This window comes from Selaginella moellendorffii, unplaced genomic scaffold (genome assembly GCF_000143415.4).
Source record: "Selaginella moellendorffii unplaced genomic scaffold, v1.0 SELMOscaffold_60, whole genome shotgun sequence".
Taxonomy (NCBI): domain Eukaryota; kingdom Viridiplantae; phylum Streptophyta; class Lycopodiopsida; order Selaginellales; family Selaginellaceae; genus Selaginella; species Selaginella moellendorffii.
Window position 1 is genome coordinate 91,988 of NW_003314321.1, and position 19,192 is coordinate 111,179.

The 19,192-nt window shown below is 42.3% G+C and overlaps 6 protein-coding genes across 11 annotated transcripts; 4 read left to right on the top strand and 2 right to left on the bottom strand.

The window, feature by feature from the left end:
- Positions 1-96: 96 nt before the first annotated feature.
- Positions 97-2,158, bottom strand: LOC9644559 (dihydrolipoyllysine-residue acetyltransferase component 5 of pyruvate dehydrogenase complex, chloroplastic). Its single transcript, XM_024689166.1, has 7 exons — positions 2,066-2,158; positions 1,019-2,003; positions 779-970; positions 629-716; positions 496-566; positions 351-434; positions 97-295 (listed from the first exon to the last, which is right to left on the bottom strand). The coding sequence occupies exons 2-7, from the start codon at positions 1,982-1,984 to the stop codon at positions 191-193; spliced, it is 1,506 nt and encodes a 501-aa protein (XP_024544934.1). The 5' UTR covers positions 1,985-2,003; positions 2,066-2,158; the 3' UTR covers positions 97-190.
- Positions 2,159-2,294: 136 nt separating this feature from the next.
- Positions 2,295-3,858, top strand: LOC9644560. 3 transcript variants are annotated; one of them, XM_024689189.1, is made up of 11 exons: positions 2,295-2,320; positions 2,372-2,442; positions 2,503-2,616; positions 2,672-2,802; positions 2,888-2,965; positions 3,024-3,068; positions 3,127-3,177; positions 3,230-3,281; positions 3,340-3,436; positions 3,483-3,645; positions 3,701-3,858. In XM_024689189.1, the coding sequence occupies exons 3-10, from the start codon at positions 2,505-2,507 to the stop codon at positions 3,643-3,645; spliced, it is 729 nt and encodes a 242-aa protein (XP_024544957.1). In that variant the 5' UTR covers positions 2,295-2,320; positions 2,372-2,442; positions 2,503-2,504; the 3' UTR covers positions 3,701-3,858. The 3 variants fall into 3 exon arrangements, with proteins under 3 accessions (XP_024544957.1, XP_024544956.1, XP_024544955.1); XM_024689188.1 differs by having other exon boundaries at positions 2,302-2,320; positions 2,495-2,616; XM_024689187.1 differs by lacking the exon at positions 2,295-2,320 and having other exon boundaries at positions 2,327-2,442; positions 2,495-2,616.
- Positions 3,859-4,500: 642 nt separating this feature from the next.
- On the top strand, positions 4,501-6,177 carry LOC9644219. Its single transcript, XM_002983798.2, has 3 exons — positions 4,501-4,816; positions 4,880-5,164; positions 5,338-6,177. The coding sequence occupies exons 1-3, from the start codon at positions 4,697-4,699 to the stop codon at positions 6,046-6,048; spliced, it is 1,116 nt and encodes a 371-aa protein (XP_002983844.1). The 5' UTR covers positions 4,501-4,696; the 3' UTR covers positions 6,049-6,177.
- Positions 6,178-6,211: 34 nt separating this feature from the next.
- LOC9644220 (indole-3-acetic acid-amido synthetase GH3.6) lies at positions 6,212-8,276 on the top strand. Its single transcript, XM_002983799.2, has 4 exons — positions 6,212-6,579; positions 6,628-6,729; positions 6,787-7,577; positions 7,639-8,276. The coding sequence occupies exons 1-4, from the start codon at positions 6,308-6,310 to the stop codon at positions 8,208-8,210; spliced, it is 1,737 nt and encodes a 578-aa protein (XP_002983845.1). The 5' UTR covers positions 6,212-6,307; the 3' UTR covers positions 8,211-8,276.
- Positions 8,277-9,531: 1,255 nt separating this feature from the next.
- Positions 9,532-11,701, bottom strand: LOC9644221 (haloalkane dehalogenase). 4 transcript variants are annotated; one of them, XM_002983933.2, is made up of 13 exons: positions 11,224-11,701; positions 11,126-11,171; positions 11,003-11,058; positions 10,838-10,938; positions 10,718-10,787; positions 10,602-10,671; positions 10,502-10,558; positions 10,372-10,439; positions 10,238-10,318; positions 10,108-10,185; positions 9,901-10,056; positions 9,695-9,847; positions 9,532-9,650 (listed from the first exon to the last, which is right to left on the bottom strand). In XM_002983933.2, exons 1-13 carry the CDS (start codon positions 11,359-11,361, stop codon positions 9,576-9,578), a joined length of 1,149 nt encoding a protein of 382 aa, XP_002983979.2. In that variant the 5' UTR covers positions 11,362-11,701; the 3' UTR covers positions 9,532-9,575. The 4 variants fall into 4 exon arrangements, with proteins under 4 accessions (XP_002983979.2, XP_024544902.1, XP_024544905.1 ...); XM_024689134.1 differs by lacking the exon at positions 9,532-9,650 and having other exon boundaries at positions 9,714-9,831; XM_024689137.1 differs by lacking the exons at positions 9,532-9,650; positions 9,695-9,847; positions 9,901-10,056 and having other exon boundaries at positions 10,159-10,185; positions 10,238-10,322.
- A 12-nt stretch (positions 11,702-11,713) lies between these two features.
- On the top strand, positions 11,714-14,060 carry LOC9644561. Its single transcript, XM_024689133.1, has 11 exons — positions 11,714-12,037; positions 12,082-12,156; positions 12,228-12,376; positions 12,427-12,511; positions 12,570-12,637; positions 12,700-12,922; positions 12,976-13,095; positions 13,147-13,247; positions 13,295-13,348; positions 13,402-13,485; positions 13,551-14,060. Exons 1-11 carry the CDS (start codon positions 11,734-11,736, stop codon positions 13,929-13,931), a joined length of 1,644 nt encoding a protein of 547 aa, XP_024544901.1. The 5' UTR covers positions 11,714-11,733; the 3' UTR covers positions 13,932-14,060.
- Positions 14,061-19,192: the final 5,132 nt, after the last annotated feature.

A 19,192-nucleotide genomic window follows, 5' to 3' on the forward strand; every position in this document is an offset into this window, starting at 1 on the left:
ACCCTGAGAAAATATTCCGTCACACTTAACAGAATATCCTCACCTGGTAGTTGCCACATGACATGCCAGCACTGGATAAGCTCAATGCAAAAAGAATTATGGTAAAAACGATTTCTTATTCTTTTGGGTTTTTAGCAGCGAACATTGCGAGTGTGCGCATCAAAAAACAAAAAAAAACTCTTTAGAGAATTTATAGAGTTAGATCCTTAGGGTTCTCGATGATCTTCGCTAGTGTCTGCAAAAATGCTGCTACGTCCGCGCCATAGATGATCCTGTGATCCGCAGTGATGTTCACCTGTGCGAAAGATTCGATCAAGATTGCTAAACTTTCTAAAACCTGAGATACAAACCTGCATTTGGTTCTTGATTCCAAACAGACCATCTGAAGTTGCCACAACAGTTGGAGCAGAAGCTCCCACAGCCATAATCGCTCCCTGGGAAAGTTTCGAGATGAATCAGGGATTGTTGATCTAGAAGTGCCAAGGAAGAACTTACCGTGCCGGGTGGGAGAATCGCGTCAAACCTATCAACGCCAAACATCCCCAGGTTTGACAAAGTGAAAGTTCCTGTCGAAATCATCAAAGAAAGTTGTCAAATGTCTCAAAGTCACTACTTTGTCAACACCAACCTGAGTTGTACTCGCTGGGCTGGAGTTGTTTCGCGCGAGCCTTGTCAACGAGCTCTTTCCACTTCCGTGATAGACTGTAGATATCCAGCTGCACCACCAACACACAAGACTAAGAACTCGAAAACGAGGAATAGAAAGATTTTTGCGTACCTTGTCGGCGTCTTGCAGAACGGGGGTGATAAGTCCGCCGTCAATCGCTACTGCAACGGCGATGTTGATGCTGGCGTTGTACGTGAAGCTCTTCCCATCCTTGCAGCTAGCGTTCATCACGGGGTGCTGTGCTACTGCCAAAGCCACGGCCTTGGCCAAGAGAGCGGACATGGTCACTCCCTTGGATTTGATCTACAAAACAACAGTCACAAAAAGCATCGAGTCGAAACTATGGCTTACCTTCTTGTAGAGCGCGTCGAGAGCGTCGGTGGTGATCGTGTATCCCACTCTGAAAGTAGGAACTGAGAGGCTCTCCACCATATTCTTGCAGACTGCCGCTTGCATGCCAGTGAAAGGAACGGTCGATCCCAGCGGAACTGGGGCTGGAGCAGCCGCTGGAGCCGACGAAACTGGAGAAGGAGCGGCGGTCACCGGAGCGGCAGTGACAGCAGCTGCTGTAACAGGAGCTTTTCCAGTGGATGCTTCGACATCAGCTCCAGTGATCCTGCCCGAGGGACCAGTTCCAGCGACAGCAGCCAGATCCACCTTGAGTTCCTTGGCAAGCTTTTTCGCGTATGGCGTAGCCACTATCCTCGTTCCTCCTTGCGACGCAGGATGAGATGAAACCACAGGAGTAGCAGCAGCCACAGCAGGAGCTGGAGCTGCCGAGGGTGGCGGCGGCGGCGGCGGTGGCGACGAGACTGGAGCAGCGGGAGCAATGGAATCAATCGCTGCTGGAGGCGGAGCAGGAGGAGGAGCACTTCCAGACGACGCTGCAAACTTCGCCTTTGCTTCGGCAACTTCGTCCAAGCTCTCGGCGAGAATTCCAATCGCAGCGCCCACGGGAGCCACTTCTCCCTCTCCCACAACGATGGAGGCCAAGTAGCCATCGTAGAACGTCTCCACGTCCATGTCGGCCTTGTCCGATTCCACCACCACAACGCTCTCGCCTTTGCTCAGCTTGTCGCCCTCGGCCTTCATCCACGACACAATCTTCCCCTCGGTCATGGTGGAGCTGAGCGCCGGCATGAAGATCTCTCGGATTTTGGCCTGGACGCGCAAGCTCCTGCGAGATCTCCTCGACGGCCTGGCCGACGGAGCCGCTGCTGCCGCGGATGGGACGCCATCTCCCAGGAATCGAGATTTTCGCGAAATCTCTTCGAAAGAAGGCGCTGCCACGGACGCTGCTCCCGCAATTGCGGCCATGGTTGGAACTTGGATCGATCTACGCACAGCCAACATGCATTGCTCGCAAAAGGCCACAAGAAATGGAAGAATGGAGCTTACCTGTGGAAGAATGGACGCCAAGAACACGCTTTGCTTAGCTTGCTCGCCTCAAACCCTATATAAGAGCGTCATGCGATTAGTAGCGCTGCTCATTCGTCCCGGAGAATCCGTCGGCCTGGCTGAATCCTGGCCGTCCAAGTTATTCCTCATTAAACTAATTAATAATGATTTAAACCTATTTATTATACTAAGTAATTTGGTTTAAGCAAAACCTATGGATGTTCTTGTTCTTCGTTGTTTCGCGCTCTCCGCAGGGTTTGTTTGTTTCATTCTAGGGATTTCACTGAGGTGCGTCTTGATCCTTAGATCCCAGAGGGCTAGCATCGATTTCCATCAGCGGCCATGGCGGAGGGGATCTAGATCGGCGCTCAAGTCCGGTAATACGTTTCTTTCCCTTGCTGCGCATTGCGATCGTCAGGGTGTTCATAGATTTCCAGGGATGGATGCAAATGCTGCTCCATTCTCCAGAGAGCTCGAGAATGCGTCGGATTTCACGGCCATTTCAAGCAATGGATTGGTCTCAATCTGTGGCTTTGGTTCCCTTCTTTCTGGTAAGTCATTCTTTCATTCCTTTTCTTTTTATCTAACTTTGAGCTGTGCGTTTAGAAAAGAGTGCTCGCTCCACGTTTCCCAGGCTTCTCAATTTCCGACCTGGAGTCGTCAAAAACTTTCGACGGATCTTTGCGCACATCGCTCCAATATTTCTGGAACGCGGCATCGCGAATGTTGAAACAAAGGTAGGAAACACTATCTCCGTAGAATTTTTTTCGATAACGTTTTTCTTTCTTCACAACTTTTGCTGGTTATATTTGTTCCTCACAGGAAATGTCGAGCTTGAGCGTGGAGCCATGCATTGGGGAGTCCATAGTCGTCACTGTCTTCGAAATCTCTCTGCTTGAGGTAGAATCTCGTTTCGGATTCGTCTCTGTGAGTTCGTTTTCTTTTTTTCTTATTGCAGGTTCCGGCTTTCATACAGCGGGAACACGAGTTTCGGTTTCTCGAAGTAAGTCTCAGTTGATTCAACCGGCCTTTGTTTTACGTATTTGTTTTTCTCTCTTTAGGTGGCCGTTGTCAACTCTTCTGAAGAAAATGCGATTCATCTCTGTAAGGCTGTGAGTATTCTGACGGTATCTGGAAGATCCCTGAGCTTATTTGAGCAACCAGGTGATTTGTGCCAAGTACAGCGACGAGGAATACTTGTCCATTCGCTGCCAAGGTAAGAGTTACCTGTTGGGACACCTTTGTGAAACGAAACATGCCACACTGGATTGTAGGAAACAAGGACGTCTTCTACGAACGCTATGGAAAGCATGGAATCCAGCAGATATGGCGTGATGACATACTCCCTTGCCGACTCTATCTTCGTCATTGGTATGAGCAGTCTCTTTTCTCATTTCTTACATTTCGTTGGTTCCAGTGTTCTAGCAGCGAAAAATCTTGGGCAGGATGCATTCGAAAGCTTCTTAGACCACACTTACCTCGGGGACCGAAGAACAAGAATACGAGAGTACTTGGACGCTCATCCGGATATAATGAAAGAACAGCCTCCGGAACATCTCCGTGATCGTTATGGAGGCTAGGTGCGCCCGCCATTTCTCCATTCGCGTAAGATAATCCTGACTTTGTTCTTCGCAGGCTATCAGCATTTTGTACAAAGCGATGGACATGATCGGGTCCTTTTCTCTGGACTAACGTGAAGATCACAGGCCATGCGCAAAAGACCATAAGAATGGAAGATTTCGAGCTTACCTGAAGAACTATTAACGTATCCTATAATTCACCGATTTCATCCAGCCTTTGCTTTTACTTAGCATGCAGCCAAGAACCATCCCTTGCGGGTTCCGGAGCTTAGCATGAGCAACACAGCGCGAGTCACCACTCCATTCTTGCCAACGCGCTGTCGAAAGCAACCTGTCCGACAGCGGATCTCTCCCTCTTCGAGCTCTGTGATCTCCCAGGCTCTGAAACCTCACAATTTGTGTGGGATTCCCGGGAATGATCAATTTTGGTAGCATCTCTCCCATAATTTCTCATGGCACAGCTCCAGTGCTGCGCAGAGATTGGTCATCAATCGTCAGGCGTCACAGGGTGAGAGTGGAGCCACGATAAAGAGCGATGGAGGGGCTGAATGCTAGAGAGAGAGAGAGAGAATCCAAGAGTTGACTAAAGCAAGCTCTAAAGAGAGTTGACTAGAGCACTTTCTACACAGATAACTACATTTTAAAGGTAATGATAAGTATAAGGGAAATACAGTATCAATACTCACTGTTAAATTTATCTAAATGGTTTTGAGCCTAAACTTCCTAACATTTCGCCCTTAATTATAAGGGTAAGCGTAGCCCTAGGGCACTATTAGAATTGCTGGAAGCTTTGGTAGAATTTTCTTGTAGAACGTTCTGAAAATACAGCTTACGTTAGATTTGACTCAGGATCGTCAAGTATGGGCCGTTAACTCTTGTGCCTACCACACGCTTTGCACGCTTCCGCAAAGTGGATTGGAATTCACGCTCAAGTCCGCAGAGGAAACACGACTTGGCTGCCGTCATTGTGGTGGGCAATTGTTAGCTCGCAGCTAGGGTTTGGAAGTTCCAAGCGCCGAGGTAGAGGGATCAGGGCTTGCAAGCAGCAGCGATGGCGTGCGACAGTAGCACGATCGCCGAGGGCGTGGAGCGATGCCCATTCCTGAGGAACATTGGCGAGCCGACCTCGTTCAATTTCAGCAGCTTTGCTCCCATCAAGTTCCCCAATCCGGTAAGCGCCTCGAGATTCTGGAAATTTAGCTCGGGATCTGAGATTTTTGCCCCTCTTCTTAAGCTGCGCGGATCGAGAGGGCCAATTTTTGAGGATGGCCCTGGTTTCGACACCGCATTTCGATTGTTCCACGGCAAGGATGGTGTGATTCCGCTCTCCCGGAACAAGGCTGACGATGGCGCCGAGACCCTGGAAGTCCCCAAGATGGGCTTCCATCCACTGGCGGCATCCGCGGCTACCATAAGTCTCTCCTCGTTTGGAGCCGGGAGATTTAATTTTGACGCGTTCATGGCCAAGCAACAGAAGAAAAAGAAGGAGCGCAAGGAGTCTGAATCGAAGCAAAACAAGGTACACTTTCTTTTCTTCCTTGGAGTGCTGTGGTGTGATTTCTTCGTTTCGATTCATCAAATTACTGTAACTTTGCATTTCATTTCCTGTCATCGTTGGCTCTGTGATAATGTTCTTCACGAATTCTTTCTTTTTTTCTTCTTCCTTCTGACGATTCAGTGAAACATTTTCAGGACCATCTTCACGAAGCTCTTGGCTCCGAGTGGCTGGCAACTGGGAACTGCCCGATCGCACGCTCTTGTCGAGCAGTAAGTGGAGTGCTACCTCTCGTCGCAAAGTGGTTCAAACCACCCTCAGGGATGAAGTACCGGTGTCCACCGGCTATCGTCGCCGCTCGAGCCGCCCTGGCGAGAACTGCGTTCGCAAAGAACTTGAGGCCGCAACCATTGCCATCCAAACTCCTGGCAATCGGCCTCCTGGGGATGGCAACCAACGTGCCGCTGGGGGTCTGGCGCGAACACACAAAGAAGTTCTCTCCGGAGTGGTTCGTCGCGGTCCATGCAGCGGTGCCATTCATTGCTATGATGAGAAAGGCCGTCAACATGCCGAAGTTCGCTATGGCTTTCACTATCGGGGCATCCATCCTGGGACAGGTGATTGGCTCTCGCGCCGAGAGGATCCGGCTAGCACAGGCGAAGCTGGCTGCAAACGGTCCGGGGGTGGTGACAGAGATTTGCTTATCTCGTGACAACAATAGAGCTTCTTCGACGATTGCTGGAGGCAAAAGCTCTAGTCCTCCTGCTCTACTAGTTGGAGACCGAAGCTCCGGCTCTAGTTCTGGAGGGGAAGCGGGAGAACAGATTGATTCGCTCAACCATCAGTGCGCGAAGCTGGTCTGGGACGAGTTTAAGTCGCCAGTCTCAAGAACAGTCGATGCGTTTTAAAAGCTTTCGGTGCAGCCTGGTGAGAATAAAAAAGTTTCTGCTTCAAACCAAACAAGGTCTGTGCTTCGTATTTTTCTTTCTTGTTTTCACATTGTAATAATTCAAGCAAACATTGTGATTGTTTTAAAAGCTTCTGGTGTGTATTGTATTTTACCGTGTCAGTAGAAACGTGCTGATTTAACTCTTCCAAAGGGAGGTATGTTTGACTCTTCGTTTATTTCTTACCTCTTGTGCCCCGTTTCCTTTCCGGGTTTAGGCGATGGAGAACGAGCAGCTCCTGCTTGAGAAGCTCGAGAGCTCGAGCTGGAGTCCCGGTGAGGCTCAGGATAAAGTTCTGGCCGAGATCCTGGAGAAGAATGCCGCCACAGACTACTTCAACAGGCATGGATTGCGAGCAGCAACCAAGGAGGTGTTTCGGCAGAGAGCGCCGGTCATTGAGTACGAAGACATCAAGGATGAGATCAACCGAATTGCCGACGGCGAGGCCGCTACTTTGCTCTGTGCGAATCCTATCGCGGATATGTTCACGAGGTAAGTTTATCTCTAGTTTTTGTCGATTTCGCAAAGACTTTGTGGTAGCTCTGGGACCTCCGGCGGGGCTCACAAGCTGTTCCCGAAAGTGGAGGGACACTATGCTGTGTCGAAATACTTCTTTGATCTTGCAACCGCTCTTCTCAACAGGTATTCGTCGTCATTTTCCTCCAAAGCTTATGATTGTTTGTTCCTTCGAATCTGTAGGGACTTGCCTGGACTGAGGACCGGCAAGGCTTTGTACTTCTTATACGTGAGAAGTGGCCGCAAGACTCCTGGAGGGCTTCCAGCTTATCCAGCACTGACGGGATACTACAACAGTCTAGAGTTCCGCAACCGGCCTTTCGATCCAAGCAACGATTACACAAGCCCCCTGGAGGTGATACTTTGCACGGACAGCGTGCAAGCCTCCTACTGCCACTTGCTGTGTGGTTTGATCCACGCCCGAGACGTGACGAAGCTGGGCTGCTTCTTTGCGTCGGTGTTCGTGAGGTCGATAAGGTGCCTCGAAGCCTGGTGGCAGGAGCTTTCCAGGGACATACGAACGGGAACTTTGTCCGAGAGAGTTGTGGATCCGGCTTGCAGAGAAGCCGTGGAGAAGATCTTAAGGCCGGATCCAGAGCTTGCGAACGTGATCGACGAGGCGTGCTCCAGTGGAAGCTTGAAAGGAATCGTCCGGAAGCTGTGGCCCAGTGCCAAAGCTATCGACACAGTCGTCACCGGTGCTATGGAGCAGTATGTTGGAGAAGTCGACTATCTCACCGACGGCCTGCCAATAGCGTCGATGATCTACGCGTCCTCGGAGTCTTTCTTTGGAGTGAATCTCAAGCCGCTTTGCGAGCCGTCCCAGATCTCCTACATGTTTCTGCCCGAGACGTCCTACTACGAGTTTCTGCCGGTGGCTCGATCGGAGGAGAAAGCTTCTCGTGAAGAGCCCGTGGAACTCGTTGATGTGGAACAAGGCCACGAGTACGAGCTTGTGATCACGACAAACGCTGGTATAGTTTCCAGTTCATTGTCCTGGCTTGTATCTTTATCTTTTCTGGCTCTTTCCATCAGGATTGTACAGATATCGCATGGGTGACGTTCTTAGAGTCGAGGGCTTCCACAACAAAGCTCCGCTCTTCAGCTTCGTCTGCCGGACGAACGTTCTACTTAGCATCGACTCGGACAAAACGGACGAGAAGGAGCTCCAGACCGCAGTCATGAACGCGTTTGCGGCATTGCGAAATGGCGTCACGAGCAAGGAGGGGGAGGCAATAAGATTGACGGACTACACCAGCTATGCCGACCTCTCCTCCAATCCTCCGCACTACGTGATTTACTGGGAGCTGTCCAGCGAGCTTCACTTGGAACCGGAAAAAGCAGGGGAGTGCTGCTACAAGATGGAGGAATCACTGAGCGTGGTGTATCACAGGGGGAGGATGGAGAGATCCATTGGAGCTCTGGAGCTGAGGCTTGTGACACCAGGGACTTTCAATCGAATCGCTGATGATGCCGCATCCAGGGGTGGAAGTGTTTCTCAATTCAAGCTGCCAAGGTGTATCAAGAAAAATGCGACCAGGATGCTGGAAATCGTGGAGAGTGGTGTATACCAGCAGTACTTCAGTCCAAGAGCACCGAAGTATTAATATTATTTTGATTGTTTGATCGTAAAAACTCTAAAAATTACAGCAAAATTTTATTATTATACTCAATTGCTAGCAACTATCGTACTATGAACTGCATAGCACATAACTGTTGACAAAGCGTCAGTAGAATATATGATCAATAGTTTCATCACCTTAACTTAGAGAACACTAACAATCTCTCTCTTTCTCTGTGTGTGTGTGTGTGAAAGAGAGGGAGAAAGAGAGAGAGAGTTTAGAGCAATACATTGAAATTCAAATGTTTAAAATCCCACTTTATTTACTATTGTTTTTCTACATTTTTTAGTATTTTGGTTTTGAAAAAAACGTCCAGAAAACTGTAGCTCTCACAATGCCACTAATATAATTGAATATAATACCCTTATTTGTTACAAAGCTGTATATCTTCAAATAAATCTCAAAAGTTAACTTTTCATATAGAACTTGAATAGGAAACAAAATAAAATGATATATGTCAGGTAGTAAATGACTTAGTTTAAAATATCTAAATAACCCATCTAAAAACCAATCACTATGTGTTGAAACTACAATATCATTTACAATTAAATCTCCAGATAATATGAATGGATTATAAAGGCCATATTTTTTTACGACATAAATATCTAAAAATACTTAAATAAGTACAAGAAAAATAATTTTTTCTTACCTGTTATATTGTAAGGTATAATCTTTCCTGATTTTTCATCTAATGCTAATAAAACATCAGTTAATATAACATCATTAGCATATTTATAAATAGTTGATTTTGAATCTAAAGATAAAACTATTAGTGGCCATAATAACTATTTCAAACATACTTACTTATAACAGGTATATAATGAAATGAAGATAACTCAATGCTTTTTCTATTACTAATATCAATATGAATAAACTCTTTATAGGCTTTAAGATCTTGGTGTCCAAAAGCATATATATCAGAATAATCTATAATACCTTTTTTATTTTGAATTGCAACCTACCCATATTAACATCACCATCAAAGGCAAGAACTAAAACTCTATAAAATTACAAACCTTATCACCAATAGAAATATCCTTCACTTGTTTTTTCTTACCATTATAAAGTTTTATAATAGCATCAGCTATTACAAAAAAAATGTATTCTTAAAACAAGAAAAGGAGTAAAATTACCTGGAAAACAACTTGGACGTACATAACAATTAAAGTTCCTGCATTCATAACCTTTTATGCAATCTTCATCTTTTGTACATGGATCAACTTGAGTTTTAATTAATGGTAAAACATTAAGAACTAGTGATAAAGAGAAAAGAAAAGCATTCATTTTTTAAGTCTATGAAAACTGATATATAACTGGTGACTATATATAGATTGGTTGGTTTTTGTTATTTTATGGACTTTCTAATAAACCTGTTATTATATTTGCTAAGTCAATTTCAATGTCTTCTTGTAGAAGATGTCCACCCTGAAAATAATATATTAAAACTAATGTTGAAATATTTGCTATACCTTGTCTAAAGTGATTAGTTTAAATTGGAACTCCTCACAAAAGGTTTTGAGTGATTTATAATTTAGCCATCTGTCGTTCAAACCACCAATAAAATATATAGGTGTTTCCCAGTTTTTAGACGTTAATAAAGATCGAACTGATAAAATTGAATCCTATAGCCAAATGTTTAGCAAGAATATGTTTATTCATTAGAGAAATGTATTACCTTTAACTCTTTTTTAAAACTTTTAATCACAGACTTTAGTGCAAATCCAGCTGATCCTGATGATAAATATGGCTTTCTATAAACCATTTTATCCTCCTCTGTTATAGCATAATAACTTATTCTTGACATAGCACCATCACTTGCTTTAAAAGGATCCTGACATAAGCAACTTTTTATAGCTAGAAAGCTCTTGTAATTCTAGTTTACCTGGGAAAATATATCACCTAAGAATAAATTTGTAAATTCTAAGAGATTTGATGGTAAAGTACTGTGTTCTTTAGATACCTGTATAAGAAATAATAAATGAAATAATGTTTTGTGTTTCTTGATTACTTACTGGTGGATTAATCATGATAAGTTTAACTATTTTGAAAGGATTTGCGCTAATATATTCTACGACTGGAGGTGTAAAATGTCCCTGTCTTAAAAAGCTTTAAAAAATCCTTTTAAAAAGATTTAGTGTTTAGTTACCTGAGCAACTATAGAAATTTGGTTTGATTTTAATCGATCCACCAAACAGCTAAGCGCATTTGTATACTCTGCAGGTTTTAAGAAAAAACAAAAACAGTCTACAAAATTAAAAACAGTCTATGTTCATTACCTTGAGTTGTATAATTAAATCCATTACCATATAATGGTTTGTCCGAGAATCCAAAGCCTATCCATGATGATAGAACAGAAGACATAACTATATAACTTACCCAACCAATCAACTGCTATAACGTGATAATCTTTGGCAAGTATAGAAATAACATGTCTAAAAGAATAAGCCTGAAAATCTACATATGTTAGCTCGTCCTAACTAATACACCATCACCTGAGAACATAAACCATGTAAAAGCAGTATTGTGTGATTATTATTTGTCCCTTCTTCAACGTAAAACCATCTGAGAAATATCTAATTAATGACTGTTAAAACCATCTATGCTAACCTCACCGATACTCATTTGAAGATATTTGAGATTGTGCACCCAATTTCATACCAAACAAAGGTTCTTTCACTGTGTTTGATGATCCTTGAGGAGAGTATGCATACATCTGCAGTATGTAAAAATATTTGAAAATTAGCTTAAGCTTAACTATGAAAACAGAATTAACTTACAAAATCACCACGTGCCCACCAGTCATCTGTTTTATCTCTTTCATCCGAATATTTTCCTACATTATTGTAAGAGAATTTATCCCTGAAAAAGAAGAACAAGAACAAGAACAAGAAGAGACTTACCACCATAGAAAGAAAAGCCATCTCCTTTAGATTGAGGTGCAATCTCCTAAAAGGAGGGTTTTCTCTTCTATTTGAAGACTGGAAGTCTACAGACTTACCCCATCATCTGCATATAGAGCATTCACTCTTGAGAAAGAGAAAGATTTCCTCTTCAATTTCTTCTTCACCGTAGATGGGTTGAGAATCTGTGCGCCATGGAAGGAACCCAATTGCACAGCCAGGCTCCCCATACTCATATCTAAAATCTACAGCGCATAGAGTTCACACAAGCACATATAAGAATCTAAGATTTAGTTTATAGAATCAAAGTTTTACATTTCTAATGCTAAATTCCAGAGTTGGGACTTGAAATGTTTCTTGGAGATCATCAGAGACTTAAATAGAGTAGAAAAATCACAGTGGGTCTCATTTTCGTTTTGCAGACACTGTGCCTCATCACTTGATCTTCTCCATTGTGATATCCATCAGAGACTTAAATAGAAAAACAATCATCCTTGATTTTCATCCTCATTTTCTCATCACCTGGCGTCACAGAAAGAAGAGCACTGGCGGCTACTCACACCCTAAAGGCTAAAACCTATGCCCAAGCCCTAAATTAGGTTGATTTTATGTGGGCAAATATTCTTCCCAGGAGCTCGTCCTCTCGCGATGAAATGGGGGCGATCTCGGGCGCTGCCGCCAATGCAGCGCGATCCAAGCTGCCGCCGCTGCTGGATTTGCGCCTGGATCGGAAGGTATACAGGCCAGGTGATGCTGTCACCGCTACGGTCGAGATTTCCAACCCTGCCAGCGCTTCCGATGGCGGCGACTTGATTTTGGTGGAAGAATTTGCCGTGGAGGTGAGAGGGACGGAGAAACTGGATCCGCAATGGATCGTCACTCCAAAGCCTCCCGGATTGAAGCAAAAGAGAGGTTCGTGCCTGGCGAATTTCCAATTTTTTTAAAGCTCTTCACAGGCGAACGGATCTTTCTGGAATCTTGCGGACCTTTGGTTAGTGGCGTCTTCGTCGAGGGCGGATTGACGAGATCATGTAAGTTTTGGTTTCCCTGTGGTGAAGCGATTAAAAATGTCGACTGTCTTTTAAGTCGTAAATTTGCTTAGATCTTGTACGCACGGTTCTACCAAAGCTTCTTCCTCCGTCCTTCAGAGGCACAGCAGTACGATACTTTTACCATCTCACCGCAACTATTCGGTGGAAATTTGTTGCCACTGAAAATGGTAGTTCATCGGTACAAGCTGCTCTTCCGCTGGTATGTAATGTTTTATTGTCCTAATATGAGAACGCTGGAACCATATGTAGGAGAAGCGCATTCCCATAACCGTTTGGACGATGCCTAACAACAGTGGACTTTCAGCTGAGCTCAACGAAAGCCATAAAAATGGCGGTCAGTTCTTTTTGGACTTGTCAAGCAATCTCGTTAAAACAAGTGTCTCAATGCACAGGCATTGTTCCATCGTCTCTTGTGGAGGCAGAATTGCAGTGGAAAGAAAATAGCGCCTACTCAGAATGGGTGAGTTGACTACAATGCCCACTAGTTGAAGTCTTGGCAAATGCAACGTTTTTATCTGGCAGACGGGGACGGCTAGTACTTTCTCAGGTTTAGAAGACGATATATCTAGTCAAGGATCCGAAAGTGTTTCCCATAGCCCGAAGGGAAGTCTGGAGAACAACTTTGATCGGCTGGTGCTCCAGTCTCCTGCATTGACTCCAAGGACGCAGCCGAGAAGCGAAGAGTCAAATCGACCAGCATTGAAGAAGCAGATATTGATGGCATCTTTTTCAGACGAAATCCCGAGTAAGTTACTGGAAGTTTGTTGTCGTGTTTTGTTTTGAGATCTATCTTTGCAGAACATTCTCAAAGGACACTGGACACATCGCTCTCTGGGAATTGGAGCCCATGGAATCGGTTCCCGATGGATGGTTTTCCAAGTGAGCAAGAGGATGACTCGAGAACCGACTCCTCCCCAGGTGAATCTATTTTCGGAGGCGTCAAACTAGAAGTTGAGCTGTTTCTTTCAGGCCACGTGAAGGGGAAAGCCTACAACATCAGGCTTGGCAATCAGGTTCTTGTGCGTATTTCACCCAAGAATCCTGATGCGGTTCATTACTTTGGAGACACTGTAAGTGCACACTTTCTCTCTCTCGTTTTTGACGTTACTCGTTGCAGATTGCTGGAGTTATCAGCTTTCCAGAAGAAAGTGATTCTCGAAAGTGCTTAGAGGTGAGAGAGATAATGATTGTGAAGTATCCAGCTGTAACAAGAGGAGAATGCAGGTTTCAGTGGTGCTGGAGATTCGCGAAGTACTCAACGTTTTGCATTTGCATCCTTCCCGGAAGAACTCGCAAGTCATATCCAAGGTACTGTTTGACTTTCCTTTCTTGTTCCTTCTCACGCTAGACAATCAACGCTAAACGATGCACAGATTCAATCCGAGTATCACGAAGTTGTCGCGGATGTTTCACAAACGCACTTCCTTTTCTCCATCCCTCTAGATGGCCCGGCTTCCTTCTCAACTCCTCACGTCACGGTACAGTGGGTTCTTCGTTTCGAGTTCGTGGCCACTCCAGGGAATGTTGAGTGGTCGAAGTACGCACATCCTCTCGAGATCAAAGACAGGGAGACGGGAGAGTGGACGCTGCCCATCACTGTTCATGCTCCACTGCCCCGGACGCACGGAGTAAGGAAGGACAGGCCAGTAGCTTCACTGAGAGATTTTTGGCTTCAATCCCCCAAGGCATCGGACTGGGTTGGCACTCCGCTGGGCTCACCGATTTTAGCCGGCCCGTCCAACGGTCACTTCTGAGGAAATAGAGAATGTCTATTTCTTTTTTCTCCAGAGAATGTGTCCTCGTCTAAGAGTTCGTGGTGTGTCACCAAATAGCCTTTGTTGAAGCTCTTGGCATTTAGTAACTGGTATCTTGTCCTTCAAGTAGATCGCCCGACGCTAACATGTTTCCCAAGGATATTTACTTGTAAAAAATTATTTTGTAAAAATAGAGTCTTTCTTGTGTAAGAAAAAACTCACTTTAATTCATTATTCTTCTAAAACATCTAAGAATGACAAGTTTTCTGAGGCACATGTATATATATACTGTAGGATAAATATGCTAATTATAATACTCTGGACCGAATCAAAATATGTGATCAATTTTTGAAACAAACAATATCTCGAAAAGTCTTTCCAATGACATCATCCAACCCATGCTAATATAAGATAAGACTAAAAATAAAAATTTGGTCAAGTTTTTCAGTTTGCAGTTTTTCTCACGGTTCACCACAGCTCCAAAACTTGACATTTAACGTTCTGACTAGCACCCAACACTAGAACCTGGCTGCTAGTGCTTGCTGAATGATTGTGTTATTGTCCAGGAAGGTTTTCGTTAGTTCTGGTTGCTGATGTGGCCTATAGGGATCGTTTATAAGAGGAATAGAAGGGCACTCTCCACTCCCATAGCTACACTTGAGCTTCACCTCTGTGCTGGCATGATTGACATTTGGCCTGATAGTGCCAAGGGATTGGGAAGGAGAACTTATGCATTGGTGATTTCATCTTGGCTTTGTATGCTTTGACCTCAAACAAAGGCGAGTGGATTTCTTTCTTTCTTTCTCTTTCTGGTGTGCTTGGAGACAAGCTCTAGCTTATTACTGCTTGAGATGAAAGCTAACAAAAGTAGTGCTACAGTAACTTAGTCATGGAATAAGGGAGGCATGTTTAATGCAAAACAAGATTGAGTAGTAACCTGGCTTTTCATCTAGTGAGTGGGCATAAGTTGAATATTTGCAAACTTCACATTTGGTCCTGCAAAGCAGGATACAATGCTTAAATCACATCTGAAGAAACTATATGTCTTTACATTGGGTTTGCATAGAAGAACACTTCGATGCTTTATAGAAGTTTTATCTATACATGACTTAAGACATTTGGCTCATTTAATGTTTACAATATCTCTTGTAGAGACTAGAAAAAGTCTTAAACAAATATAAGAGGATGATATAGCTGATCTAGGAAACTTATCATGTAATTACAATTGCTCAACCATGATTTTTTACTTGCTTTTCTGCTAATAACAATTTTTTTCAAATGTTAGATTAAAAAATAGATAGCGAATAAATAAATATTGCAAATGTAGATATTATTATTTTATAGTTGTATCATATAGTAAATATATATTAAAACCACAGAAAACCAATATAAAATCTTTAGATTGAGCTATTTGAAAAGCATTAAATATGTATAGATGTTGTCTTTTAATTGTATAAACATAAATTCTTTATTTAATTTTGTTTTACTTACTATTGAGCTATGCTATAAGAGGACAAAAAGAGACTATCTGGATAAATAGTTTTTAAATATGTGATTTACTTGTTTAGTTTCATTATTCACATCTCAAGTGTAAAAGGAAAAATAGTAAATTATCTCATATATATCTTGATATATACTTTTTCTACTTCCTCAGCTATGACAATCAAAACATAATTGTAAATTATGAGGGAAGGTACAACTCCAAAGAGAAGGTGTATCTGGGGTTAGTGACATGGCAAAAAGATTGTAGTATACTGTAAAATATATCAATTTAAAACACATGTGTTCTTGAATTTTTTAAACACATATGTGTGACTAATAAAATAATCTTTTGGATCTAACTTTTTGTCAAGGTATAGGCATGCATTGGTGATTTGGCAAAGTTGAGATTAGTGCTAAGTATGCAATTTTGTAGCACTATGTAAAATTAGATTCCATATCAGTTTATTTGGTATGTTAGTACAGTTTAGGCATTGGTTAAGGGCTTGTAGTAAAGTGTGAACTGGATTTGAGTGCCTTTTAGAAGCCATTACCATGCACTTGAGGCATTTTATATAAAGAGGGTAATAAAAAGCACTTTATGAGTGAGTGATTTTGCAATAAATAAAGAAGATTTTGCTTATAATTAAGAGAAGGCTACAAAATAAGAGATTTTAACTTTATTTAGAATGGATTGGTGCATATTGCACTATTAAAGCTCAGAAGAGGTGCATCCTCTCAAGAGTGTTGTTGCAAGTGCTTTTTAAAGAGCTTCTCTTACAACACTGAGAACTTTATGATATATAAGATTATGTATGTTAATGGCAAATTAAAAGATGTTGGATATAAAGTCAGCTACTACATTAATCTATATTTGCCCAAAACAAGTTTTGTGAAGGAGATTAAAGTTGATTCTTTATGTGTTTTTCAATGTGGAGTTATCCATGGAGCTTTGGTGAATTTACAATAAATTTCCCCCACCGCATAAAATTCAGTCTTGATGCAACATATAGCAAGCTAGAGCCTTGGCACAGGTATTTAGATGGAATCATTAATACCACTATGTGTTTGAAATTTCTAAATAATACCACACACTTTGTGTTATTTATCTACATAGGGAGCCACTATATCACAAGCATACTCATGTTAATGAACAAGAGAGGATTAACTCTTTATAAATGCTATTGTTAGGCAGTTTTACAATTTTGCTAGCCAAAACACATATGTAAAGACTACATGGGGGAGTTCAACAGGGCCTAACGTGAGAAGGCCATAATGTAATATTTATATATGATTCTTAAATTCATAACTAGGTGAAATTAAATCTTTCTTTATGTAATAATAATGTATTTGTGGTGGATCAAACACTTTTAGAGTGATATGTGGTGCAAGATGGCTTGTTACTTGAAAATGATGACTCTGACTATATATTGCCATTCCCTTATTGACATAAAGACTTATGGCTTGCTTGAAGTCCCTTATGTTGAATTTATACAACACCTTCACAAATATGTGAACTTGCATATAATGCACAATCTAACAAGGATATATGTATGAGTGTAAAACAGAAATCCTAAGCCCCAAAGTGGAGCTAAAAGTGTGTTGAGTGGCACTGGTTGAAGTAGAAGTCCAACGAGCATAACATATTTAAACTAAAAGCTTTGGTTTAGAAAGTTGAGAGTGGGAGAAAAACTCCCAAAGAAATGTTCAATAAATAAGTATAAAGCGATCAATAAGTAAGTTTCTTAAAAGGGATATAAGAAGGACTAACACATGACAAGTGTTGTGACACGTGAAAGTGTCGGGACTGAGTCTGAGACCAAGTCCAAGACGGAGTTCAAGACCAAGTCTAAGATCAAATCTGAGATCAAGTTCGAGATCGAAACCGATATAGAGACCAAGACTAGGTCAAAGATGGAGTCCAAGGCCAAGTCTGAGTCTGAGATTGAAACCAAGACCAAGACTAAAACTAAGACTGAGTCCAAACCTAAATCCAAGTCCCCTGGTGAAAGCCCAAGTGATCTCTTACCAAACCTAGAGGGTTTAATAAATCCTTATAAAATAATAAAGGGAAGATTCAATGGAACCAATTTGGTTAGGGAAGGTTATTGTTACTGAGTGGATGTTACTATATGGTGGGTAATGATATGAACATTGAAAAGTCCAAAGCTAAAGTAAACATAGATGAACAAGTGAAGTGACATTGTGAAGAGTTCAAAAGTTAACTTTAGCTCTCCCAAAAGATCGAATAGTCAATACTCCTAATTCAAGTGTGAGTGGCATTCTTGGGGTAGTCTAATAATATTTTATAAATATGTTCTGCATAATGAGTTTATGAACTAGCGATTTCCGTAGAGGAGGTTATATGCTTGTGTTAAGTAAAATACAGAGCTTGTATCCATGGCCAGTTACCTATTTAGATACCTTGTATGGCTCATTGGAACTTTACTCTAGCTACATGGGTAAGGCACCCCAGTGGCAAAAGGTGGGGGGAGTACCTATGAAGCTTTTATTAAGCTATAGTGTTTTAAAATATTGTCCCAAAATTTTAAACTGTGGAAAGGAAGAAGAGTGGTCCCTTTACTTCATGACTAAGAGTATAATCACATGGTGATGAAGTCCCAAAAGTTAATGGGATTTAGTAGCTGAGCCATCATGCTTTATCCTAATGGCAGTGTTGGTGAGCATTACCATAAATGAAGGGGATTTGATGAAGATTGAAGAAGGGATATTGAGGGAGGGTGTTCTTTATATCTAAGGGCATCCTAAGGATGTTAAAGTGTGGACAGATGACCTAGTTTTGGAAAGATAGGACTGTGGTATAGGTGGTTTTAAACTACCAATGAGATACAAAAGAACAGACATAACCTTAATATAACAAGTTGAGATATCGATGGTATCTTTGGGTGTTTGAAGTAGAATCAAACATGTAGAACACTTAAATTAAGTGCAAAGTCGGGGTGGTTTTAAGATTACCTTTGAGGGTTAGCAAATTTCCCAACTTGGAATAAGGACTTATAAAGGTTGTGAATAATACTCCTCTAAGTGGTTAAAGGCATCGTTGAGTGACTAAAGTAGAGTAGAAAGATTAATCACTTACAATGAACATAGAACAAGTGATTTAGAGCCAAGATTCAAGAGATCAAGATGTCCTTATCCTTGGTGGTGGCTAGATGTTGCAAATATGACTTTAGGTATCGAAAGTTATTTGTCAGCTAGTCCTTATGGACACTCTTACCTTATTGCCATGATGGCAAGAGTTTGGTATTGTTGGTTTTCTTTATCAGCCCCTCTTGTTCAAGTGTTAGTAAACTGGGCTTAGCACCTATAGTTAGCCAAATTGTTGCGAATGTGACTTCAGGTATCGAAAGTTACCTGTTGACTAGTCCTTACGGACACTCTTACCTTACTGCCACGACGGCAGAAGGTCGGTATTGCTAGACCCTTCATTAGTCCCTCTTGTGCTAGTGGAGTTAATTGGGCATTTTGAGTATACTTAGATCGGACGAACATAAGGACGGAATTCCTACATGTTATTAGCTAAACATACTTAGCCTAGTAAGGAGTTCCTGTCTCGTTATATCTTGCACTGATTAGTGACAAGAACCCTCGCGTATTGAGATTAGTCCCTCAATATCGTTGGATGATAGCTTACTGTGTCTACCAAACACCCTCGCTATCATGCCCTTTGTGTTAGTCTCATTTTGGTCTTAAATGCTAATTATGGAAAGTGTCTAGATTTGCTCATTTGGCATATCTACGGAATGTAGCACTCCTCCACA

What these genes read in the sequence shown, in the direction of transcription:
- LOC9644561 (XM_024689133.1), top strand. Translation starts at nt 11,734, where the DNA reads ATGTGGGCAAATATTCTTCCCAGGAGCTCGTCCTCTCGCGATGAAATG. An exon ending in CGAAAGCCATAAAAATGGCG is followed by an intron (nt 12,512 to 12,569) that starts GTCAGTTCTTTT and finishes CTCAATGCACAG; the next exon opens with GCATTGTTCCATCGTCTCTT. An exon ending in ACTCGCAAGTCATATCCAAG is followed by an intron (nt 13,486 to 13,550) that starts GTACTGTTTGAC and finishes AACGATGCACAG; the next exon opens with ATTCAATCCGAGTATCACGA.
- LOC9644220 (XM_002983799.2), top strand. Translation starts at nt 6,308, where the DNA reads ATGGAGAACGAGCAGCTCCTGCTTGAGAAGCTCGAGAGCTCGAGCTGG. An exon ending in GCAACCGCTCTTCTCAACAG is followed by an intron (nt 6,730 to 6,786) that starts GTATTCGTCGTC and finishes TCGAATCTGTAG; the next exon opens with GGACTTGCCTGGACTGAGGA. An exon ending in TGTGATCACGACAAACGCTG is followed by an intron (nt 7,578 to 7,638) that starts GTATAGTTTCCA and finishes TCTTTCCATCAG; the next exon opens with GATTGTACAGATATCGCATG.
- LOC9644219 (XM_002983798.2), top strand. Translation starts at nt 4,697, where the DNA reads ATGGCGTGCGACAGTAGCACGATCGCCGAGGGCGTGGAGCGATGCCCA. An exon ending in CCATCAAGTTCCCCAATCCG is followed by an intron (nt 4,817 to 4,879) that starts GTAAGCGCCTCG and finishes CCTCTTCTTAAG; the next exon opens with CTGCGCGGATCGAGAGGGCC. An exon ending in CTGAATCGAAGCAAAACAAG is followed by an intron (nt 5,165 to 5,337) that starts GTACACTTTCTT and finishes AAACATTTTCAG; the next exon opens with GACCATCTTCACGAAGCTCT.
- LOC9644221 (XM_002983933.2), bottom strand. Translation starts at nt 11,361, where the DNA reads ATGAGTATGGGGAGCCTGGCTGTGCAATTGGGTTCCTTCCATGGCGCA. An exon ending in GGTGGGCACGTGGTGATTTT is followed by an intron (nt 10,939 to 11,002) that starts GTAAGTTAATTC and finishes TACATACTGCAG; the next exon opens with ATGTATGCATACTCTCCTCA. An exon ending in TAGGTGATATATTTTCCCAG is followed by an intron (nt 10,057 to 10,107) that starts GTAAACTAGAAT and finishes TGCTTATGTCAG; the next exon opens with GATCCTTTTAAAGCAAGTGA.
- LOC9644560 (XM_024689189.1), top strand. Translation starts at nt 2,505, where the DNA reads ATGGATGCAAATGCTGCTCCATTCTCCAGAGAGCTCGAGAATGCGTCG. An exon ending in CTTTGGTTCCCTTCTTTCTG is followed by an intron (nt 2,617 to 2,671) that starts GTAAGTCATTCT and finishes CTGTGCGTTTAG; the next exon opens with AAAAGAGTGCTCGCTCCACG. An exon ending in TCGCGAATGTTGAAACAAAG is followed by an intron (nt 2,803 to 2,887) that starts GTAGGAAACACT and finishes TGTTCCTCACAG; the next exon opens with GAAATGTCGAGCTTGAGCGT.
- LOC9644559 (XM_024689166.1), bottom strand. Translation starts at nt 1,984, where the DNA reads ATGGCCGCAATTGCGGGAGCAGCGTCCGTGGCAGCGCCTTCTTTCGAA. An exon ending in CGATTCTCCCACCCGGCACG is followed by an intron (nt 435 to 495) that starts GTAAGTTCTTCC and finishes AAACTTTCCCAG; the next exon opens with GGAGCGATTATGGCTGTGGG. An exon ending in GAATCAAGAACCAAATGCAG is followed by an intron (nt 296 to 350) that starts GTTTGTATCTCA and finishes TCTTTCGCACAG; the next exon opens with GTGAACATCACTGCGGATCA.